At 40.0% G+C, this 20,132-nt stretch overlaps 2 protein-coding genes across 6 annotated transcripts; both read right to left on the reverse strand.

Moving 5' to 3' along the window:
• Positions 1-296: 296 nt before the first annotated feature.
• kdm5ba (lysine demethylase 5Ba) lies at positions 297-16,212 on the reverse strand. Of its 3 annotated transcripts, none has more exons than XM_026306459.2 (27): positions 15,885-16,212; positions 11,913-11,990; positions 11,604-11,726; positions 11,279-11,449; positions 10,591-10,716; positions 10,164-10,254; positions 9,953-10,056; positions 9,671-9,829; positions 9,392-9,511; positions 7,953-8,111; positions 7,384-7,565; positions 7,053-7,215; positions 6,661-6,780; positions 6,187-6,381; positions 5,780-5,961; positions 5,315-5,439; positions 5,051-5,201; positions 4,771-4,912; positions 4,210-4,565; positions 3,739-3,877; positions 3,454-3,633; positions 3,195-3,353; positions 2,338-2,757; positions 2,143-2,233; positions 1,861-2,043; positions 1,509-1,765; positions 297-1,388 (listed from the first exon to the last, which is right to left on the reverse strand). In XM_026306459.2, the coding sequence occupies exons 1-27, from the start codon at positions 16,035-16,037 to the stop codon at positions 1,230-1,232; spliced, it is 4,488 nt and encodes a 1,495-aa protein (XP_026162244.1). In that variant the 5' UTR covers positions 16,038-16,212; the 3' UTR covers positions 297-1,229. The 3 variants fall into 3 exon arrangements, with proteins under 3 accessions (XP_026162244.1, XP_026162243.1, XP_026162245.1); XM_026306458.2 differs by having other exon boundaries at positions 1,509-1,763; positions 1,856-2,043; XM_026306460.2 differs by having other exon boundaries at positions 1,509-1,763; positions 1,856-2,043; positions 4,771-4,891; positions 15,885-16,118.
• Positions 16,213-18,108: 1,896 nt separating this feature from the next.
• rabif (RAB interacting factor) lies at positions 18,109-19,917 on the reverse strand. 3 transcript variants are annotated; one of them, XM_026306025.1, is made up of 3 exons: positions 19,792-19,917; positions 19,191-19,333; positions 18,109-18,581 (listed from the first exon to the last, which is right to left on the reverse strand). In XM_026306025.1, the coding sequence occupies exons 2-3, from the start codon at positions 19,323-19,325 to the stop codon at positions 18,333-18,335; spliced, it is 384 nt and encodes a 127-aa protein (XP_026161810.1). In that variant the 5' UTR covers positions 19,326-19,333; positions 19,792-19,917; the 3' UTR covers positions 18,109-18,332. The 3 variants fall into 3 exon arrangements, with proteins under 3 accessions (XP_026161810.1, XP_026161809.1, XP_026161811.1); XM_026306024.1 differs by having other exon boundaries at positions 19,645-19,902; XM_026306026.2 differs by having other exon boundaries at positions 19,761-19,881.
• Positions 19,918-20,132: the final 215 nt, after the last annotated feature.

Consider the following 20,132-nt stretch of genomic DNA (forward strand, 5'->3'; position numbering starts at 1 on the left):
CTGTATTGTACTGTACAGCCTGTAAATTCTGATCTAACTTGATGTTGACACACTGCAAAATTTAATAAATTCATAAATCAGCCCTAACCTCTTTTATCTATTTATCACATACTTCATGTTAGTATATGAGTCAGGGAATTCTGTCAGATCTTTTCTGTTAATGTGCTGATTAAATGCATCACTTTATTCTGAAAGCTTAAAAAAAAAAAAAAAAAAAGACAAAAAATATATTTCAGAATGAAAGTGATGAATTTTAGTTTGATGTTCAGCAGTAAATATAATAATGAGTCCAGGCATGTGGGAACAAACATTTTTTATTTTATAATGCAAACTGGAACATTTGAATTATATTATTTATCCAAAGGAGCAGAAAAAGGTCTTATACCCGTGGCAAATAAATCTAAGCCCAACACAATATTTTCATCCTCAACCATATAGGGAAAAATTCACTCTAAAACAAAATCTACATTCCATAGATGTCGGACAGTTCATTCTTACTTTGTGAATGTAATCAAGTCTTGCCCATTGCCAGGAACAACAGATACAGGGCTCACATTTTTCCTCCCCAGACAGCTCAAAAGGGAAACCTGACTTCAAATTAAAGTCAGTGATTTTCTTTAAGGGATGTGGGCAAATATTCAGGTGCAAACTTCTGAACATTTTGGATCAACAAACTCAGACTTACAGTCAATGCTCTGTTTTCTTCTAGTGAACTGTGGAATATCATAGGTCTTATAAAGTGAGTTCTTCAGGGTTTTTGCTTCAAGAAGGCATTCTATCAAATAATTTCTAAGCACAAATATAGCTCAGGTGAAAACTGAACCTCAATGAACCAGTTCAGTTATTGCTTAGATAAATAATATTTACTCTACAAGAGAAAGACAAGATTCACATTGTTCAGATGCATGTAAAAAAACAGTTGTAAAATGTGACGTCAAATTGACTGTTTTTGGTTGAAAAATCCCTGCCCTGTTGGTTCTTGAGACATTTTGCCGTTTGTACATCTGCATCAAGTCCTGGAAAGGTTCAGAAAGGATTAGTTTACTGGCTGAAAAACACAACAGTGACAGAAGTCTTTTGTAACTCTGGGGGGAAAAAAAAAAAGTAAATAGCACCATGTTCACTAAGGGCAAGCCAGAAGGTAAAAAGGGGTGAAGCCACAGGGCACACAAAGTTCAGGTGTGCACTTAAGTGCTGCAGCTTGCAACAAAACTGTTGATCCTTCAAAGTCACTTTTTGGTCTTCATTCTCCTCTCGCAGTCGTCGTAGTCTGGCTGTGAGCAGCTTATGCAAATATAGTCCTCCTTCTCTGCTCGCTCAGCAGATAGGCCCACACAGATCTGGTGGAACCACTGGTTGCAGCTGCCGTCACACTGGACCCAGTTCACCTGAAAAGCAGAGAAAATATTTTTAAATGTATTTTTGTGTCTCTCGTGATATTATCCCTTTGTGTACCAAGAACACAAGTCCTTTAACATTTGTATAAAGTGAAATGATACGAAACAAACCTCGTCGCCCTCTGGCTCTCTGCACCATGGTGCCGCACACAGTGAGTAGTCTTCTTCAGAATCTGATGGGGCAGGATCAGACACACTGTGTGTAGGAGAACTCTGGCTTTCTTCACTTCTCTCCTTGCTTTTCTTGGACTTCTTGCGGCACTTCTTGGCCTTCTCACTGTGCTGAGAGTCGGAGCTTTCCTTACGTCTCTTGGTCCTTTTGCTCTGAATGTTCACAGAGTCCTTTTTGACACCGGAAACTCCATTCTGCAATAAGACCAATATTACCATAAATATGCTAAAAATGAGCAACTGGAGAATCCATCAAACAATAACCACTGCTTTAAGTGTTGTGTTACCTTGTTGTGTTCAGGGCTCCCTCTCGGAGACTGTTGGTCCTGTTCTGTGTTGCCCCCACAGGGGGTGCTATGTGAGGGCAGGGGGGCAAGTTTGTACAGCAGATACCTGTACAGTTGCTCTGTCTCAGGCAAAGTGACCTGCAGCAAGAATCCCTCCACCATCAGCTCCTCCAGCTCAGGACCAAGTCCTGTGACAAATATGACGGGAAACCGAGTTTAGAGGTGAACTAAAAACAAATAATGCAGAGTAAGAACAGATGAGACATGAGTATAGTTTTAACACTGACCCTGGAGTGGAACGGACTGGTGCTCTGTGTAAAAAGATGAACCATTTATTTCCTGAGACAGATGTGAAGATATTCTGGGTACAACTCTTCCCTGAAATCAAAAAGAACCATCGACATTAGTACAATAATTAGTGCATCAACCTGATTCATCTTTTCCACCTGTATTTAGCTGAGTTATAACTTGCTTGCACTGACCATCTTTGACACTTTCTCCAGCACTCCCTCGGTGCAGGCCTGCTGAACTCTGTGCTGCCATCGCACTGTTCTCTCAATGAGGAAGCGCAAGGCATCACCTTCAGGCAGCCGAACCCGAATCCTCTGGAGTGAAGCCAGGAGGGGCAGGACCTTGTCCAGAGGGGGTTTCCTGGACTGTTGACAGAGAGGGCAAAGCCAGGCTTGGCCATACTCAAGGTCTACGGTTGTTTCCACACAGCCGCAGTGGAAAATGTCTCGACAGAGCTCACACTGCACCATGGCACCTGATGGGGCCTTTTGGCAAACACAAACGCTAAGTGCATAACAGTTTTCACCAGGAAGGAACTTCGATTCATTTGAGGCACGCAGAGCCAGCAAGATCTCCATCTCCCTCTGGCGGACTTCAGCAAGAGTCACCATCTGTGATGAGAGAAAATTAAACGTAGCAAAGCACATTAAAACATGAGCTCACCCTCATAACGCTACCTGATGCCAGATTACATCTCAATATCAACAGCTGTAATTACTTAAAACAATCAATGTAGCATCACCACACTGTGTTGAAGTGCTAATGTATTGATTGACAGCATAAATAATGCTTCCATGTTCACTATGCAAGGAATCCACCAGTGGATAACATAATACCCAAATGGACCTTCCAGCCCTGCAGGCAGCACTTGCTATAAAGTGGGAAATATTTGACTCCTTTCTCAGTTAGAAATTCTGCTCCACATAATGTTTCAACACATGTATTTAAGTATTAGAATTATAACATTTGACCACTTTACAGCCAAATACGCAGCCACATGCAAGTTGATGCATTCACAACACACACACACACACACAGCTTTACTCACAGCAGAGGCAGAGTCCTTGCTCTCAGAGAGTGCTCTCTCCACATCACACACAGACTCCAGTTTTGTTGAAGATTTTTTACTGATCTGTGGAGCCTCTTTTATTTTTTTAGAGCGTGACTTCTGATACCCAGCCCCTATATCACATTTTGGGCACAAGACCTGAAAACATAACAAAAAAAAGAAAGTACATAAACACTGATTCTTTATTGGTCCTGATAGGCAGATGTAAGATTGAAACACCATTAGTATGACGGTTTACCTCAAGAAGAGAGAAAGGGGAGTTTTTTAGTAGGAATGTCTTTGCTGCGCTCTCCTTCCACATCTGAACATCGTTGATAAGGGCCTCCAATCGACTCAGCGGGTCGAGCTTCACTGGGATGCCGTCTGCTCTGAGAACCAGCTCAGAGAGGCTCTCCAGCACAGGAATACGTCCCCCGAGCTGCAAGCATGCACACACCACATTTGTAACCCACACTCCTCCATCTCTGGCCAGGTGGTAACTGCTCAAAGCATTCAGCGGGACATAAGTGCAAGTATATTTTACCTGGAGTGCTTCAGCTTCATGCAGCCATTTTTTAGCCTTTGTAACGACGTCCTTCAGCTGCAGACAGTTAGGCAGGTATGCAGGGATATTTTCTACTTCCTGCAGAGCAGCGTCAAGTGTGTCTAAACTGTGATATGGCCTGAGAAGTAACATGTGCTTTAGTAAATATGAATTTTTTGAAATTCATGCAGATAGAAAGGATAGAGAATTTGATTTTACATAAGAGAAGACAAGTCAAACAAAACCACACATTTGACACTGTTATTTAAGAAAAATCATAAACATACAAAAAAGTAAAAAGATCCCAGTTTTATAATACACCTTTTAGTGTGCGTTAGAGTTTTAGTGCTCAGATGTCCAGTACTGTAACTGCAGAAATTTCAGTTCTGGTCGATTCCATTTTTCATGCTAACTCTGTAAGTTATGAGTTGCAAACACAAAACAAGTTTCAGTGCAGCTCTGGGTCCTCACCTGGCCTCCATGAGGCTGAGCACCCTCTCCTCCCACTGCTCTGACACTGTCAGCAGCTCTTGCAAACGGGCCATGGCTCTCTCTACAGAGCTGTGAGGGGCCAGTCCCACACCCTGGTCTATCAGCCTCCTCATGGTGTCCAGACAGAGGCTGTCCGGCCGGCCGCTGGCCTGGTGAACGGCCTCCAGCCAGCGTGCCTGCTCCAGTCTTTCCCTGAGCAGGGGCAGCTGCGGCAGCTCCACATCCAGACCCAGACTCACATCCAGAAGGTCCTGCAGCTCCAATGGGCTGGGGGACTCGTCAGAGAGGAGACGTTCACTGCGCTGCTGGAAGTCATCCACCCGGGTCAGCAAGTCCTGGAGGTGGTATTAGGTAATAATATTTGAATACTTCAACAACACTACATTCACAAATATTACAACTTAGCTTAGAATTTAGGAAACCATTTTAAGAAGTCTACAAAATTCAGTCTCAATTTCCTGAAAATTAAAATTGTGCTATTGTGGAAGGAAAAACAAAACACTTATATCTACATATACCAGTCCATCCCAAGCTCCTGACCTTCAGTAATGGAGCCTGTCGGATGTTACAGGGCAGGCTGTCTAACTGTCGGACAAAACCCCTCAGCTCCTCCACAGTCAATTCGTTCTGGTTTTGAGATTTTCCTCCCCCGGAACGATACCTAAAACACAAATAAAAACCTCTTAACAGAGGAGTGAAGGAAAGATATCAAAATAACAAAAAGAGAGATGATGCTTTCTAAACTGTGATATTGGAAGTCTGTGTTCCACACCCTTTTTCTGTCAAGTTAAATAGAAAATCAAATCTATTTTTGTAGTACCTTGTCTGCCTCTTCCCATTGAGAAGCTGCTGTGCCACCACAGCAACTTTATCTGCCTCTGAGGTGACTGTCCGCAGCTGATCCAGGAGGCTGGTGTGTGAGAACACCTTTGTTTCTGCCTGCTCCACCAGGCTGTGCAGCTCATCCAAACCTGGCCAGAAAATGTTAACAAGTTCTTGGTCAGACTGTAACACAATGTTTAAAACATCACATTACATTTTTCTCATTTTCTTTGTGGTAATGAATGTCTATTCTTCTTCTAACCTCTTTTCTTATTTCCTTTGTTCTCCAGGATCTCTTCAACACTACGGACCCAGTCTTTGTAGGATTCTGCACGCAGCTTTATGGACACCATCATGGAGTACAACTCATCCAGTGTAAACTTGTAACTGCAGTGAAAAACAAAGCAAGATAATGAGTAAAAGCAATGTTAAATAATGTGCCATCACACATATGTCGACATTTACTTTGGATGACAAATTGTACATAAGGCAGACTTTGTGTGTCAGGGGACGACCTATTGGTGACTTGAGGTCAGAAATATGAAGTAGCTGTGATGCATGAAGTGTGTAATTTTTTTTTTTTTTTTTAATGAACTTCTTCAAATTTGAGAAACACTAGTGTCTCCAAGTAGACCTTAACATGGCCAAAAGGAAGCTTAATTGATGCATATGGTTCACTATAGTAAAAAACCAAACACAGGATGAACTGTGGTTACTGAAGACTCACTGGAGTGTGAGGTTGCTCTGCGGACATGAGCAGAGGTTCTGGGTATGGTACAGACAAACCGTCTTTTGAGGACTGCAGGCACAGGTGATTCCAGACAGGTAGCAGGTGGTCCAACACTTGCAGCATTGCCGCTCCTCATCTGGGAGCACCTCATAATCAACTTGGCGTGACTGCACCACACCCTAGGGAGACAAATACAGTCATTAGAGCTGCAGGCGAGACAGAGGAGCTAAATGTGACAGATGTGCAGACAGAGGGTCTCCTAAGCTAAGCCTTCTAATATACCAGCTTTGCAATGACATTTGGAACTTAAACGTACTTGTGTTTAAAATCTTTTGTATGCGGTAAACATAGAAGCTTTTAGTTCTCCAATATAAAAGGACAGATTTAAGACAAGAACAACACACCATTTTCTTAGTCTTTTGTCTTAATTCCTCCTCTTCCTGGATCATGGTGGTCATGTCTTTGTGTATCGCTGACGCCAGATCGACATCCATTGTGTCTGCTTTACAGGCCATGTTGCAAATCATCTCATCATGGGAGAAGACACAGTATCTGCTCAGCTGGCGATAGTGTTTCACACAGTTACGGCCAATGGGTAACTGCCAGAAAACAAATATTCATTATTGCAACAGAAGAACAAAAACAACAAATCGCTGTTCCTTCAAGTGACATTTTTCCACTCTATAAATCTCTTCATTCTATTTCAGGTCTTCTGTGATTACTCCATGGCTTTTTTATGTATGTCTTTTTTGCCACAATTATTTTTCTTCTGATTATTTTTAATCAGGCCTTGACATTAAGACAAACACATATTTTGAAGTACATTTCATGAAAGCATTCCCTGTTATCTGAGCAGACATGATCAACTCATTTCTTACCCAGTCCATAGTACAGAAGTTGACAGCTTCAGCAAAGTTGAATCCCTGATTGAAACCGCTGTGGTAAGCTCTGGGAAAGGTGATGACAAACTCACCTGCACACTGGTTGGTGCGATAGATCTGGTACGATGGCGTAAAAAGGACAGAAAAATTACACATTTCTAATATTTTTTTTATGTATTTCTGCCCAAAAATAGTAATTGTGTGTATATTACATTTTTATCTAGTTTCTTATTGGCTGAGGTATTTTTGTATCAATTAAAAATGTAATTCATATCTCAGCTACATTCATATTTTCCATGCAATTATACATTTTTTATACAAATAATTTTTAGTTAAGCACATTTTATTAACTAGACTGTGCTCTAAATGAGTAAGTCTGATCTTGTTACCGGGACACCGTTGTTCATCAGCGTGTTGGGATTCATAATAGTGACCAGCTGGTGAAGGAGGTCTGGCTGGGACTCAAACAGCTCAGGGGCCAGTTTCTTCATGACTGCCTCGAGGTGCTCTGCAGCATAACCAGGAGCCCCATACCATGTCTTTGGCTCTCCCCTGCACATATGGTCAAACATCTTAACAAAACACTGTCACATTATGCCCAGATATATGGCTAATACACTACTGCCCTTACTGTCATTTATATCGTGCATGGAATAAATAATGAATTACTGATTTTTTTAAATTACAAATACATAACAGAGTTTGGAGAGTACACTTTACCAGTGTAAGTAGTTGATGGAGTAGCTCCAGTGGTCCTCAATATGCCAGCAGAAGGAAGAGAAGCACATGCCCACATACAGCCAGGGTAACTTCATCCCACAGATGTCGGCCGTAACGTGAGTCAGCACCGACGCATCCAGCACTGGCATGTTGTTCAGGTTCCAACCGCTGGTCAGGTAATGCTGCAGGTCAAAGACAGGTCTCAACACTCCACATAACCTCACACTAATACAGTACTGCATGGTCACTGAACTCAACATATTTTGAAAACAAAAACATAATCCATCCTCTTCAGTTATCCCAGTCTAAAACCTACAATGTCTGTGGGGATAATTTGACAAAAGCCACTATCATATTTTTGCTTTAATGATTAAATATTGAGTATGGGCATATTGTATTTTTAGATACCATTGCTTGTTATGACTTCTTATATTTTTCAAAAGGTTCACAAGTTTTCATTTAAGTTCCAGTTCAATGGACAAAGTTAAAGACGCCAGAGAAACAATAAATTTTAATAGCAGACAAGTCTAATACACCATCACCAAAACAACAGACAGCATTTGCTGTACCTCATCCTCAGGAGAGACTTGGAAATGGCTGTTCCTCACAGGGAAACCACTCCCAAACTCCTTGGAGGCGATATCGGCTCCATATTCTACAGTGACATCCTCCTCAATGGTGCTGACTAGACGCCAGAACTCCTTCTCCACCAGTTCAGTAGGAACCATCTAAGATGCACAAAAAGCACCATACACAACATAATGGGCTGATGTGTTTCTACCAACACTGCTACACATTAGAATTTTCCTAAAACTGTTTAGCCCAATGAGAAGAATAACAGCTGGGACATGAGGGGAAACTGCATCTGATAAGTCAGTACCGTCTGTGGTAGCATGTTATCAAAGAATTTCTTTCATGGCCAAAGCAGCAGAGTGCAGGACTGCTTTGAATATCTGCCTCATGTTACAAAAGAGAATGATATTACTAGGGTTTAGTGTAAATAAGCATTAATAACTAATGTCAGCAAAAGTTTTATTTCCAATGTGCAAGAAAAGCAGCATGTTTGCAGTTATGTTTTTACTATAAATAATGACATGTTTGGGGAAAATTACATAAGTAAGACATACAAAATATGTCTAGAACCTCAGATTTCAAGACGAGTCATCTCCCTTGATTGCTGCCCCTTTTGTAACCTGAAATGGTAACTGGTTTAATCATCTTTACCCAGCTCGCTCTCAAACCTGACCCTTGCCTTTTTCTTCTGCCATGCTGCCCTTCTGCTTTCCTACTGAACCCAAGTACTTTAGACAGTAGGGTTACTGCACTCCTTGCCGTCTGTGGATTTGTTTGGCCTATGAACCAGTCAACTCAACACTTAACCATGAATAGCAGAGACCCTTCCTCTGTTGTAGGAATAAGCCTGATCCAACATCTGACCAATGTTGTATTGTCAACAGAATGTCAACTACTTGATGTATTTTCCCTACACCTGCAATAAAAGCAGCTCCCCCTGAAGATTCGACTCTTTGTGGCCAACTGAGCACTTCAAGCAGTTGCTGAGGGAAGATGGATCTCTGCCTAAGCTGTGAGAGACATCAACCTTCACAGCACACTGTCATACATGCTTCAGTGCATAAATGATCTAATTCTCACCTCTGTGGGTGGTAGCATCCCTAACCCATCATATAGTCCAGGGTTTCGTTACATCTAATGTAATGTAAAAACAATGCTGTCCATATTTTTTCATAATTTCTATAATTATAAAGTGTGTATAAACACATGGGAAGTTATACTTTGTGTTTAAGTCTTTTGGAGGTGCTGAAGAAGAAGAAGAACAAGAGAAGCAACTTTAATCCATTACATCTGCAACCCATTAACATCAAACAGAGATAAGTGACAGCACATAAAAACCCTGACTGAGATAAAGTGGAACTAACAACAAAAACATACCGTCTATGTCTACAGAATTAAAATCACTCATATCAATTACCAAGTGATGCAAACTCACATGAACTGGCATATTGAAATAATCAGACTTGAAGGAGTCAGCCATGTCTCCAAAAGCTTGTAGGGTGTAGCTTCTGCCGGCCTGTTCAAAACCAAATGCGACAGGAGGTTTGCCACATTCCTGTTTAACAAAAAAAAAAAAAAAAAGTTGAAACGTAAAGTTAAAACAACACTGCTACTACATTTGTGGATACCAGACAGGAGATTATACTCTAGTTGCCAATTAGAAGTTTCTCTGTCAGGAGTTAGTTCCCTGCGGGGCAATGGGTCTACAGCTCACCTGAGCCAAGCATTTGGGGCACCTCCAGTCACCTTTGGGAACATCATGTAGGGGGGGGATCAGACAGAAAATGTGATAGCTGTCATCACAGCCGTCACACAAAAGCAGACGGTCCTCAGAGCTTCCACTGCCACATACCAGACACATGTAGTGGTCCACCTGAGTAAAGCAGTTTTTTTGATAAGACTAAACATTATACAACACGGTAATGTGTTTTTATTTGTACCATATTGGAATTGCAGTGATGTAAGCCATCATCTTAATATAGAAGATAGTACTTACTTTATTCAGGGGAGGTTTGTTTATCTGGTTTAATACCATTTCATCATATTCTGGATCCTCATGTTTAATGGGCTCCTTTTTCACCTCTGTGACTGCCATTCTCACTGAAAGACAGGGATGAAGGCTCAATGGAAGCTTTAAGGTTGTGTAAAAAAGTAATAAACATATTCCCATTGTCTTTACACTTAGCATTATCTGTCTGTGTTCTTACCAGGCTCTGGTTTGGCAACATATGTCCCCATTCTCCTCCTGAGATTGGGACGAGTCTTGCAAAACTCTCCAGGTTCAGCTTTAACACTTTTCTGCCAGAGTCATAGAGTGTGTCAGAGAGAAACAAAGAGACAGGAGCCCCTAGTTAGATCTGAAGGATACACTTTTACACCAAAGAACCAGTGTAGAAAATATGTGATATGACCCATTGAAATGAAAATGGCCACAGTGTGAATTAAGATCAGCTGTCATGGTGAACAGAGAATGTAAAACTGCAAAGTTGACAGTCTGACAAGACTTTTATGCCAATTACTCTATAGTAAATGGGCCGAATGGATTTTAAAGCTATATGGATATAAACGTTAATAGCTGGTAATACAGCTGATGTGACAGTATCACATAACAGTGAGAAAGAAAGACAGACTCACTTCAGACTTCATTCGTTTAGCTCGCCGAGCGATGCTGCAGGTCTCCTGGGGTTGGACAGACTGGCGCTGCGGCAGGTCATGAGGGGTGTACTCCTTATCTTTAGTGTCATTGGTCAAGGTGGCCTTCTGCAAAAAGTGGTAGTCACTGAATTAGTCTGGTTAAACTTAAAATGACAAACACAGCCGCATCCCTTCGAATTTAAGCAAGATTAATAACACCAACACAGCTGCTCAGACTAAATATATATAGATCTAGAACAAAAAAAACTGCTAAGTGAGCATAATATGAGGATTTTAAAATATACTGTTAGCTTCAAGTCTGACCTGTTTCCAAACTAAGTTGTATTTCATTATTATGAAATGTTGGACCAGTTTGCAAGTGATTCTGATATTAATTCACTCCAAGGATCAACAGTCGTTTATTAATGAACTGAACTGTTGAATCCCGGGGACTGCATGTTGTTGTTTCTCAGGAAGAAATTAAGACTTTATTCTTATGTTTACTTGATTAACTATTATACTCCAAAAATACTAAAACTGGTAATTCTGTGTGTATTACGCCAGGAGAGAAAGTGCCTGCAGGTTTAGAATAATAAAATGTACACACTGACAAAGGGCTGTAAGTTCTTTCAATAAACATCCACCACCGCTGCTGCTCCCCAGAGAAAAGGAAAGAGAAGTGACGTACAGGCAAATTGGATCCAGTTTGGAACAGGTTATATGGGTAGAGGATCCTTTCGTAGTGTGCCCGCAGATGAGAGCCAATTGCCTTGCCTGGAGCAAAGCCCATCTTGACCGATATCTTGGTCCATCGTCGATCTTTACAGACTGCATCAAAGCCCCCTTCTTCATTCACCAACTACAGAGAGAGATAAACAATGTAATCGACATTTTAAAGGATGTTTTCCCAATTTATGTGCGGAAAGCAGCTTCATATGTATAAATAAAGTCAGACATAAAATTTTACATCATCAAAATTGACTCTTTATTGTGAAAGTAGAGTTTGTATGTGCCTTGTTCAGCTGGTAAAGATCTAAAATCTTTCTTTCCACATGTGGGATTTTCAGAGTGCATCCTTGGAGCTCCCAGAATTTTGCTATTTGATCCAGGAAGTTAAGTTTAACTCTGGTCTGAGCCTAAAAACAGGATCAAACAAAGGTTTGTTAGTAGTTTAATAAAAATGACATTTTTTAGAATGGCTACAGCTATCAGGAAATAAACTGACTGCACAAATTAGACAATTCTGCTCACAATGTTATATTGCAACATAAATTTGAACATCCACAAAAACAACAAATACTACACATAAGAAATGAATGTACCTCCAATTCATTAAGCCTTTGTATCCGTGGTGTGAATTTCAGTCTGTCCACATCACAGGCAAATGGGGGCTGCCACTCCTGAGAATTCAAAATAAATAAATAAATAAGAAAAATGACACCAACTTTTTGATAGTCAGTATAGCACTTGAACAATCCTCTAAGGTTTGTGTTTTTTGTTAGCAAATCCAATGAACAGCCCAAAGCCAATAAAGTGTTAATTGTAAATATTGTTCCCAATATTGTCGCTTTCTCAGGCCTAGGTGTTCCAAACCATTAATTACAATTGAAAATTCCAATATTTTAAAATCATTCATATATAAGCTTTTATCGAAAAAAGAAAAAAATCCTGTGAACTTTAGAAAGCATCAAACAAGAATAAAAAGTATTTATATTTTTGGCAAGACACTATGTGAGATTGAGCTTAATTAATAAACCACAAAAACTACGAAGTGTGTCAGTTTGAAAGAAAGTGTAACAGTTCTTGGCAAGTAATAAATAGGAAAATCTGAAAAAAAAGTGACTTTTACAAGTTATTGCTTAAATGTGATTTTAAAACAATCATCATCTTAGCTGGCAAAGCTGGAATAAGCAGGGAGTCAAAATGTTAAATTGATCCTGATCACACACCCAGTTTTCCTAGGAGACTATTAAAGGAAACCCTACAGGAAGTTGGTGTGTGCAAACATACAAAGTTGCTGTCCATGAGATTGAAAATAAATAAATAAAAAAAATAAAATAAAAAAATAAATCTTATAAAACATATTTGCAAAACAACACACCAAATACCATAGGGGTATTTGGCCAAAGTATTAGTCAACACAGTCAATGCATTCAGCAACATGGCAATATTAGGGGTAATGTCAAACTAAACAAACCTAACCACACCAGCTGTCTTGGTGATAAAGGCTGATATGTCTGATACTGATGCACTTGCACATTGCATTCAAATATTCCTACTCATGCTAGACAATACAACTTCCTGCAAGACGAGAGAACACGGTGTCAGTGTGGCCTCTGCAGACTGGAAGATAAGGTTTTCTGTTTGTGAGATTATCTCTGAGAAGACTTGCAGGTTTCACATTTGTCCTTCACTGAGTTTGAACAGTACTGCAACTGCAAAAAGTCACATCTCTTAGTTTCACAGATTTTATACTGCTCAGAATCACAGCGCTGTGATTAGGTTTTCAGAATAAAAGGTGACTCAATTCTAAACACATTCCAAATCAGATATATTCAACAGGCCATTAGCATATTTTTAAATTAATAAACTGTTAAAAAGCAAGAACTACTGTTCCCTTTACAGGGCAAAAATATTTCAGTGTTTATATTACATTTTTAAATACTTAAGGATTTTTACTTCAGTCATAACTACTTTGCTCTTAACACTTCATAGCAAAATAGACTCATGAATTTCATGAGACCAGTCTCAGCTGCACATGAAAATCAGGTTACACGTTGAGCTAATCCAAACTTTGATGAATGCAGTATTTCTTAAATAGAAAGGAATTAGCATTATCCTTGTAACTGACCACCTACTGAAAGTAATGTTACTGTGGGATTAGCATGTGAACATGAATATAACATGTAAAATGTTACAGGCAAGATTTTTTTTTTTGCTTACTGGAATGAAAATACTAATCAAAATCCGGATAACATCCGATTTAAGCCCATTTTATCATTTGTAATAAAAACTGGATTAGACCGTCAAGACACAAGAAGAAAACATATGGAACTGTGATGGGATTTCTAACTATCCTTCACATACATCAAACCACACCAGTAAGGATAACAAGTGTAGTTTTAGTTTGAACATGACTTGCCTCTCCCTCCCAGTACAAAGTGACAAATACAAGTGGTGAAATGTTTTTTTAACATGCAGCTATAAAAATAATCACATCACAAATAATTTGCATATGTGCTACCAACATCTACAGTGAAAATGTGCCCTGAGTAAAACCCTTGAGGAAACACTGACCCACATACTGCACACCCAGAAATCACTGATCAAAAACAGGTTGTGAAGCAATGTCTTCTTCCTTTCAAAAAAGAAAAACGTTTTTTGAACCGTTTACACTAGAAAAAACGGGAAACAAAAAAAATGAGATCTCAGGTCAGATACTACTTTAAAAAAAACACAGGATGGTACATGTACACATTGTGTACCATCATCATACAAGCATTCAGGATGCTTACTCCTGTCCTCTTTACTCAAGTGCTGTTGTATTTATCCTTTTTTTTGTTGACCTGCTGCTTCTTACCATATGGCATGTTGCTGAGGAAATTACCCTGCATATTTAAAACCTGTCACGGTGGTCATAAAGATGCCAGAAGACACAAACGACTTGCAGTGATAGCTTAAAGCTGTTCTGGTTTGTGTGTTAGGCCAGATACATTTCTAAATGGTATTGACAATAACAACAAAAAAATAATAATAAAAAATTTTTTTATATATATGTATATATACACAAATATATACACTGTACATTTCACTGGTCAAAAAAGCAATTGTGCTGGCTAAGAGTCCCTTATTTGACCATTATGTGTTAGGGTAAATAGACTATCTGTAGCCAGTCTTTGCTGAAATCTCTTGCTACTGCTTTCTTTTGTTTACATGAGGAGTGCATTTTCAACCACAGCACCAGCAAACACTAAAAGCAGTGCCCCACCCACCCCCTTTTTATGATAACAATTCAGTCCCTTGTACCCCTAACCCTTCCTGTTCAACCGTGCAAAATGGGCCTACACAGCGTCCCAGTTTCTACAGATGAGTCTTGTGTTATCTGATGGCCTATGGATCAGAGGAAACTCTTTTCACCAACACTCTTGATGTTTTTAAGCTGACAAAGGGATTTCTGCCAGAAATTATGTTGGTAATCAGTCATGGTGCTATATTACCTTCTGTAAAATTTGCCCTTTATCTAATTTGCATGGTTGCATGGACACACCCTTAAACAGGGTATCTGCCCACGGCCAAAGCCAGGCATCAAAGAGAGAAGTCAATTGAAGATTCATTTAAATCCCTTATATTTGTGGTAAAGCTGTATAACCAACACATCTTTATAGCTTTACAGATTTAACATTGCACTTAAGTCGCTTTAGTTAGGTGTGGATTATTGCACAAAAACCCTCAAATAATAAAAAATAACATTATAAAGACAACCAATTGTCCATAGTGGCTTCTTTAATAATATAATGTTACCCCTCATATCTAAAACACTCAGCTAACTAACTGATGTGATAAGCCTCAAAACCAGTCGCATTTCAGTGCGTTTTGAGACAAAACAGGGCAAAACTAAAACAGAAAGTGTCCTGTGGGCGCCGTGTTTGACCGACCCCGTCTCTCCATAAACAGTTGGCCGCCGAGCACGTACCAACGTTAGCCGAGAACTGCAGCTTTAAACGGGCCTCATTAACGCAAAGCTACGGCACAACACTCACTAAATTCGTCACATCTCGCTGGGAAAAGTTAGGCTTTACACTTCACCACCTGTTTAAAAAGCAGAAGTCAAATATTTAGTTTAAATCTGTTAGTTTTTAATCTTTTCTTTCCTTTTTTTTTTTTTTTTTTTTTTTTTTTTGCTCCGTGCGTCGAGACCAGGAACCATTTCATCCTGCGCCAACGTAAACAATTTCCATTATATTTGCATACAGGCAAACTTTAGCGTTTGAATTATTTTTAGAAACCATACCCTAAAGGCGGGCTGTGTGTAATAAATACGCGTCTGACTGTTTGGAGGTTAAAAACTTGAGCAGGACCCCGGTTTTCCTGCTGAATGGTGCTTCGCTGTCGTTGTTCCAAACACAACAGAGTCCGTGCTGACAATTCAAGTCGGAGCCGCAATCCGCCATGTTGAAACCTGTCTAAACACATAACTTTGCCTGCCGAATCACCAACTGCAGCCCAGACCCGCACATCAAGCACAAAAACACACACTAAGTGTAAAAATGGAAGAAAAAAAAACCAATACTCGCCGGCGGTGGTCGGATCTTGCAGATACCAGTTTTCTCTGCAATGGGTCGTATTTTGTTGATGTACGCAAAAGGGTCAGCAAATTCCTCCCAGCTGGGCTCAAAAACAGGGCACTCCGGAGGAGGAATGAACTCATTCAGCTGAGGTTGAGTCATCGTTGCATCTTCGTTATAACTGTACGTGAAAATAATCTGACGAGGCTCCTGACGCCGAAAATATTTGGTGTGAATATCAGTCTTTCAGTTCATGTCCACTCTCCACTCATTGAACTCAAAGACGAATTATCTAGTTGGAGACGAGAGGTTGACAGACACAGACCGTACTCCTCCGCTTCAGAAAGTAGACACCCTCTAATTATGTAGGCTACGCTTATTTTTACACACAGTCCGCGGCTGTAACACACGCAAACTCACACCTGATTCGTTATTTCACATGGTTATAGCGACTGTGTGTAAGTTATAATTAATATTTTCACTAAACCAATACAGCTTTGGTGGTGCGTGTTCATATGTGTTTGAAGGAGTTAAATGCCCGTATGGCTGTTAGAGAAACCGCCAATCAACCCACTTTAACATGAATAAACTGCAGCACAGCTCGTTGTCCCACAGTTAACACTTTGTGGACACAATACTCTTTAGCAAAGGTTTATATGGCTTATTAGACCCCTTTGCTTCCTTACAGATGATCGGTCCCCTGATGGGTGAGTTTGATTCGTGGCACAGCAGTGCATCACAAAGTATAGGGTTGGATTGGCTCCTTACCCCGCCCGCCTGTGCTCGAATAATAGACACGTGACAGACGGTGCTCAGGATTTCGTAATCAAACACACCCAGCAGATCTTTGCGCGCTGACCGGCACTTCGTTTTTAAATGGTCTAGAGGAGCTCGTTGATTGGCTGAGACCACGGTCATATGGTGCAGTCAAACGGACTCGCGTGGCGTGGCCGAAAGCAGCGTTGGGATATATCGTGGGATGGTTTGTAGAAACCTGCAGGAGGCAGAGCATGACAAGCAGCATAACAAACGGCCACCTGCATGCAAAATTCACTGTTGCAACAATTGCACCTTTAACTCAGTCAATGTTGTAGATATCTAAGAAATGAAGACTTTAAAGTACTTTTACAGTATTTTGGGGGAAATTCTGTACCGAATTTTAAGATTTTATTTTATGAATAAAGTATCTATCTATTTGCTTTACATCTATTGTCCTCCAAAAGCTGTATCTGTATTATCTTTCACTGCCTTATTGATGGATATTTGTAAATAGTACATTATCAAGAACCAACCTTTTTTTAAAATCGTCCACAGTTCAATGTAAAGTGTGACACTACTATCATCTCATACAGAAGTTTTTGAGTTTATTCTAGTTTTAGCTCATCCTGGCTGAAATCTGCCCTTTGACTAAGACTCTCATCGTTTGTGTTAACTGGTGCATTTGTTTCACTCTGATTGATTTGAATGTCCCTGTTCTCTGTTTCGATTGAACTTCCCCTGCTGGACTTTGGACACCAAACATACATGACAGGTGTCTTTAACATGAGAAACATTAGCTGCACGTCTCATATTTAAAGGTGGATAACCACATTCTTTCCAGCAATACTGAATCATTTTCTAAACTGCCAGCAATGCTCATACCCATATGACCATGTATATACACCCTTTTAACTGTTCTTCCTTTACATACTTAATAGTATTCTGAACATCATAGTCTATGATTCCTTATTCTTGAAAATAGACACCTTAAAGTGAGAGCTCACAGCTGCACCATGCATTGATTGGTGGGGTTAAATTTACTGGGTGGGGGCAGAGCCTTTTGGTCAACAGGTGCACTACACACACAAAACAACAATGAACAAATTCACCAAGAGATAACAAATGTCTATGAATCATGAAATTGTGACATCTAGTGGTGAACTGTATACCTACAGCTTACTGATAATTGCACACATCAATGGCAATTTGTGGATTAATTTACAGGAAGTACAAATTAGGCATAATAATTCATTATTTATTTGTTTATTACTTAGCATGCAGTCATGGCACACACTCTTAAGAGTACAAGTGGAATCATTTTCCTGTACATTTGACTAGAAGACTAGTCTGGTTATTGCACATTGAGCATTTTATTATGAGTCTTGCATTTGCCTCATCAGGTACTTGTGAGATGGGAGTCTATACATACCAGTACAGGGATAATACATAATATTACTCAGGGACAGGAAACAGCTTCGCAAAAACAATTTTATTAGAACAGAGTGCTCACACTGTTTTAGTGTGATCAAGAGTGGTAGTGGCACAGCACTTATGAATCATTCTGTACACAACAAACAGATCCAAGCTGTGTTAGTGGTTAGGTTGGCTGGGGTCAACTCTCCAAGTAAAGACATGAAAAGATGCACAGCCTGGAAACACATTTTTTAAAGTTCCTGTGGGCTTATTTATGCATCTGCACTATTCATGATTAACCCTTTCCACAGCAATGTAGAAACTTTTCTTGTCATCCAAACAGTGCCAGCCAATTGGTCCAATCTCACAATCTGCACAGATGAGATACTTGATTCTCCCGACATCATTAGTGAAGCCCACATTCTCAAAAGTGTACATGTCATCCACTAACCAGTGGGCAGTCAGAGTGTCCCCATCCACTGAGCCCTCTGTGGTGCTGAGGCTGCTCTTTTTCCGCATGGATGGCAGGAAAAGCTGGTGGGAGAAAGCACACCCTCAGATGATATGCTAACAATAACATAAAACCCTTCAAAATAAAAACCCCTCAAGATCAGCAGTGTCATAGGGTTTTTGGAAAGAAAACATATACATAAAGCATTTCATCTGTAAGTCTAAAAAGCAAGATGACTTTCTTTAGATGTGGTAGGATGTACCTGGAAAAAAGGGACAAATACATAAATGATAAATGATAAAAAGCAGATCGTCAGGACAAGTCAAGTTGAATTATCAAAGTCTTGCCTTATCTGGTCTTTAGCTGTCTTTATCTGGAAGTAGTACTTTAATCTTGTAGGTGATTGAGGTGAGGCTATTAATTAGTTTACGGTGCATCATATTTTAGAAATATATCACATATTTACATTAAATAGTAGCTCCAGCTGTAACATAAGTCAGTGTAGGGCAATGTGATTTTTTTTCATCCTTTATTTAGCCTGTGATTCTTTGTTCACCATCTCAGAGAGCAGACAGTGACATCATTAAATATCTGGTCTGACCAACAGTCCGACCCCTCCCCAAAATATTCCCTTTTCTAGGAGGTAAAACCTACAGTCACCCCAGTCCATTGCCACATGTCACAAATCGTACCTCCTTCTGTGCAAACACAGCCATCCCCGGGCACAGCACCTTAGACCCGCAGCGTTGACACAAAACAGATTTGCTGTTCTTGCCGTCCTCAGAAACCAGCTCCGTTCTTTCTCTGGACTGCTGATTGTTGTCCATCTCGAACCCTGACAGACAACACATGCACTTTGATATTCATGCACAATGGCCTATTTCACAGCGTATACCTCACCAGCCTTGCTGGATCGATACCAGGAACAGTAATTAACCGTGACAGATATGTTAAATTACAACGAAAAGAAAGAGTGGACCGGAAACCCGAGCCGTCCGAATCTTTGTAGTGCGGAAGTGCACGACAAGTAAACTAAGTAATTTTTCATTATCCACGGAATACACATTGTGTCAGCGTTACCGCCTAACCACAGTGCTGTTTATGCTAAAAGATAAGAAGAATGAGATTAGTTTCAAAGACTTTTACCCTGATGGTCAAATGTAAGCCCCGCCCCTTGCATTTATGCTAACATGTATGCTAACACTAATTCAAATCAAAACGATACGACAAAATTACTTTACACGTCGATGGGAATTACATACACGCAAGTGGAAAAAGTCAAATAAGACGTACGTAAGTATTGAAGTAAAAAAAAAGTCTGACTACGACAATAAAATCCTAAAACTGGCAGGTAAGCTAATACTGTGATAGCATACTAGCTGATCGTGAAGACAACCAGCCACTAAATGCTCTCGTTCAGAAACAAATGGCTATGATGTGGTTCCGCAGGAAGCATAGAAACTGTTAGTGGAGAAATTTTCATCAACGTGTCCGCTTAATCTGTAAATAAGATAATTACATTTCATCAAATTATGCCTCCTTCCCTTTAATCTTTCTCATGATTTTATAATGAATTCAACTAAGCCATCTAAAGTAAAAAGATAACATAAAAGAAATTAACACCTCAGAGTAAA

Source organism: Mastacembelus armatus, chromosome 5 (genome assembly GCF_900324485.2).
Source record: "Mastacembelus armatus chromosome 5, fMasArm1.2, whole genome shotgun sequence".
Taxonomy (NCBI): domain Eukaryota; kingdom Metazoa; phylum Chordata; class Actinopteri; order Synbranchiformes; family Mastacembelidae; genus Mastacembelus; species Mastacembelus armatus.

Excerpts from the sequence above, each read along its gene's own strand:
- rabif (XM_026306024.1), bottom strand. The coding sequence starts at position 19,678 with ATGCAAGGGGCGGGGCTTACATTTGACCATCAGG. Across the intron at positions 19,334-19,644 it reads GCTTACATTTGACCATCAGG|GGTTCGAGATGGACAACAAT; the intron begins GTAAAAGTCTTT and ends GTTGTCTGTCAG. Across the intron at positions 18,582-19,190 it reads CTGTGTTTGCACAGAAGGAG|CTTTTCCTGCCATCCATGCG; the intron begins GTACGATTTGTG and ends TTCTCCCACCAG.
- kdm5ba (XM_026306458.2), bottom strand. The coding sequence starts at position 16,037 with ATGACTCAACCTCAGCTGAATGAGTTCATTCCTCCTCCGGAGTGCCCT. Across the intron at positions 6,781-7,052 it reads TGATGAACAACGGTGTCCCG|ATCTATCGCACCAACCAGTG; the intron begins GTAACAAGATCA and ends CCATCGTACCAG. Across the intron at positions 2,044-2,142 it reads CCAGTCCGTTCCACTCCAGG|GACTTGGTCCTGAGCTGGAG; the intron begins GTCAGTGTTAAA and ends TATTTGTCACAG.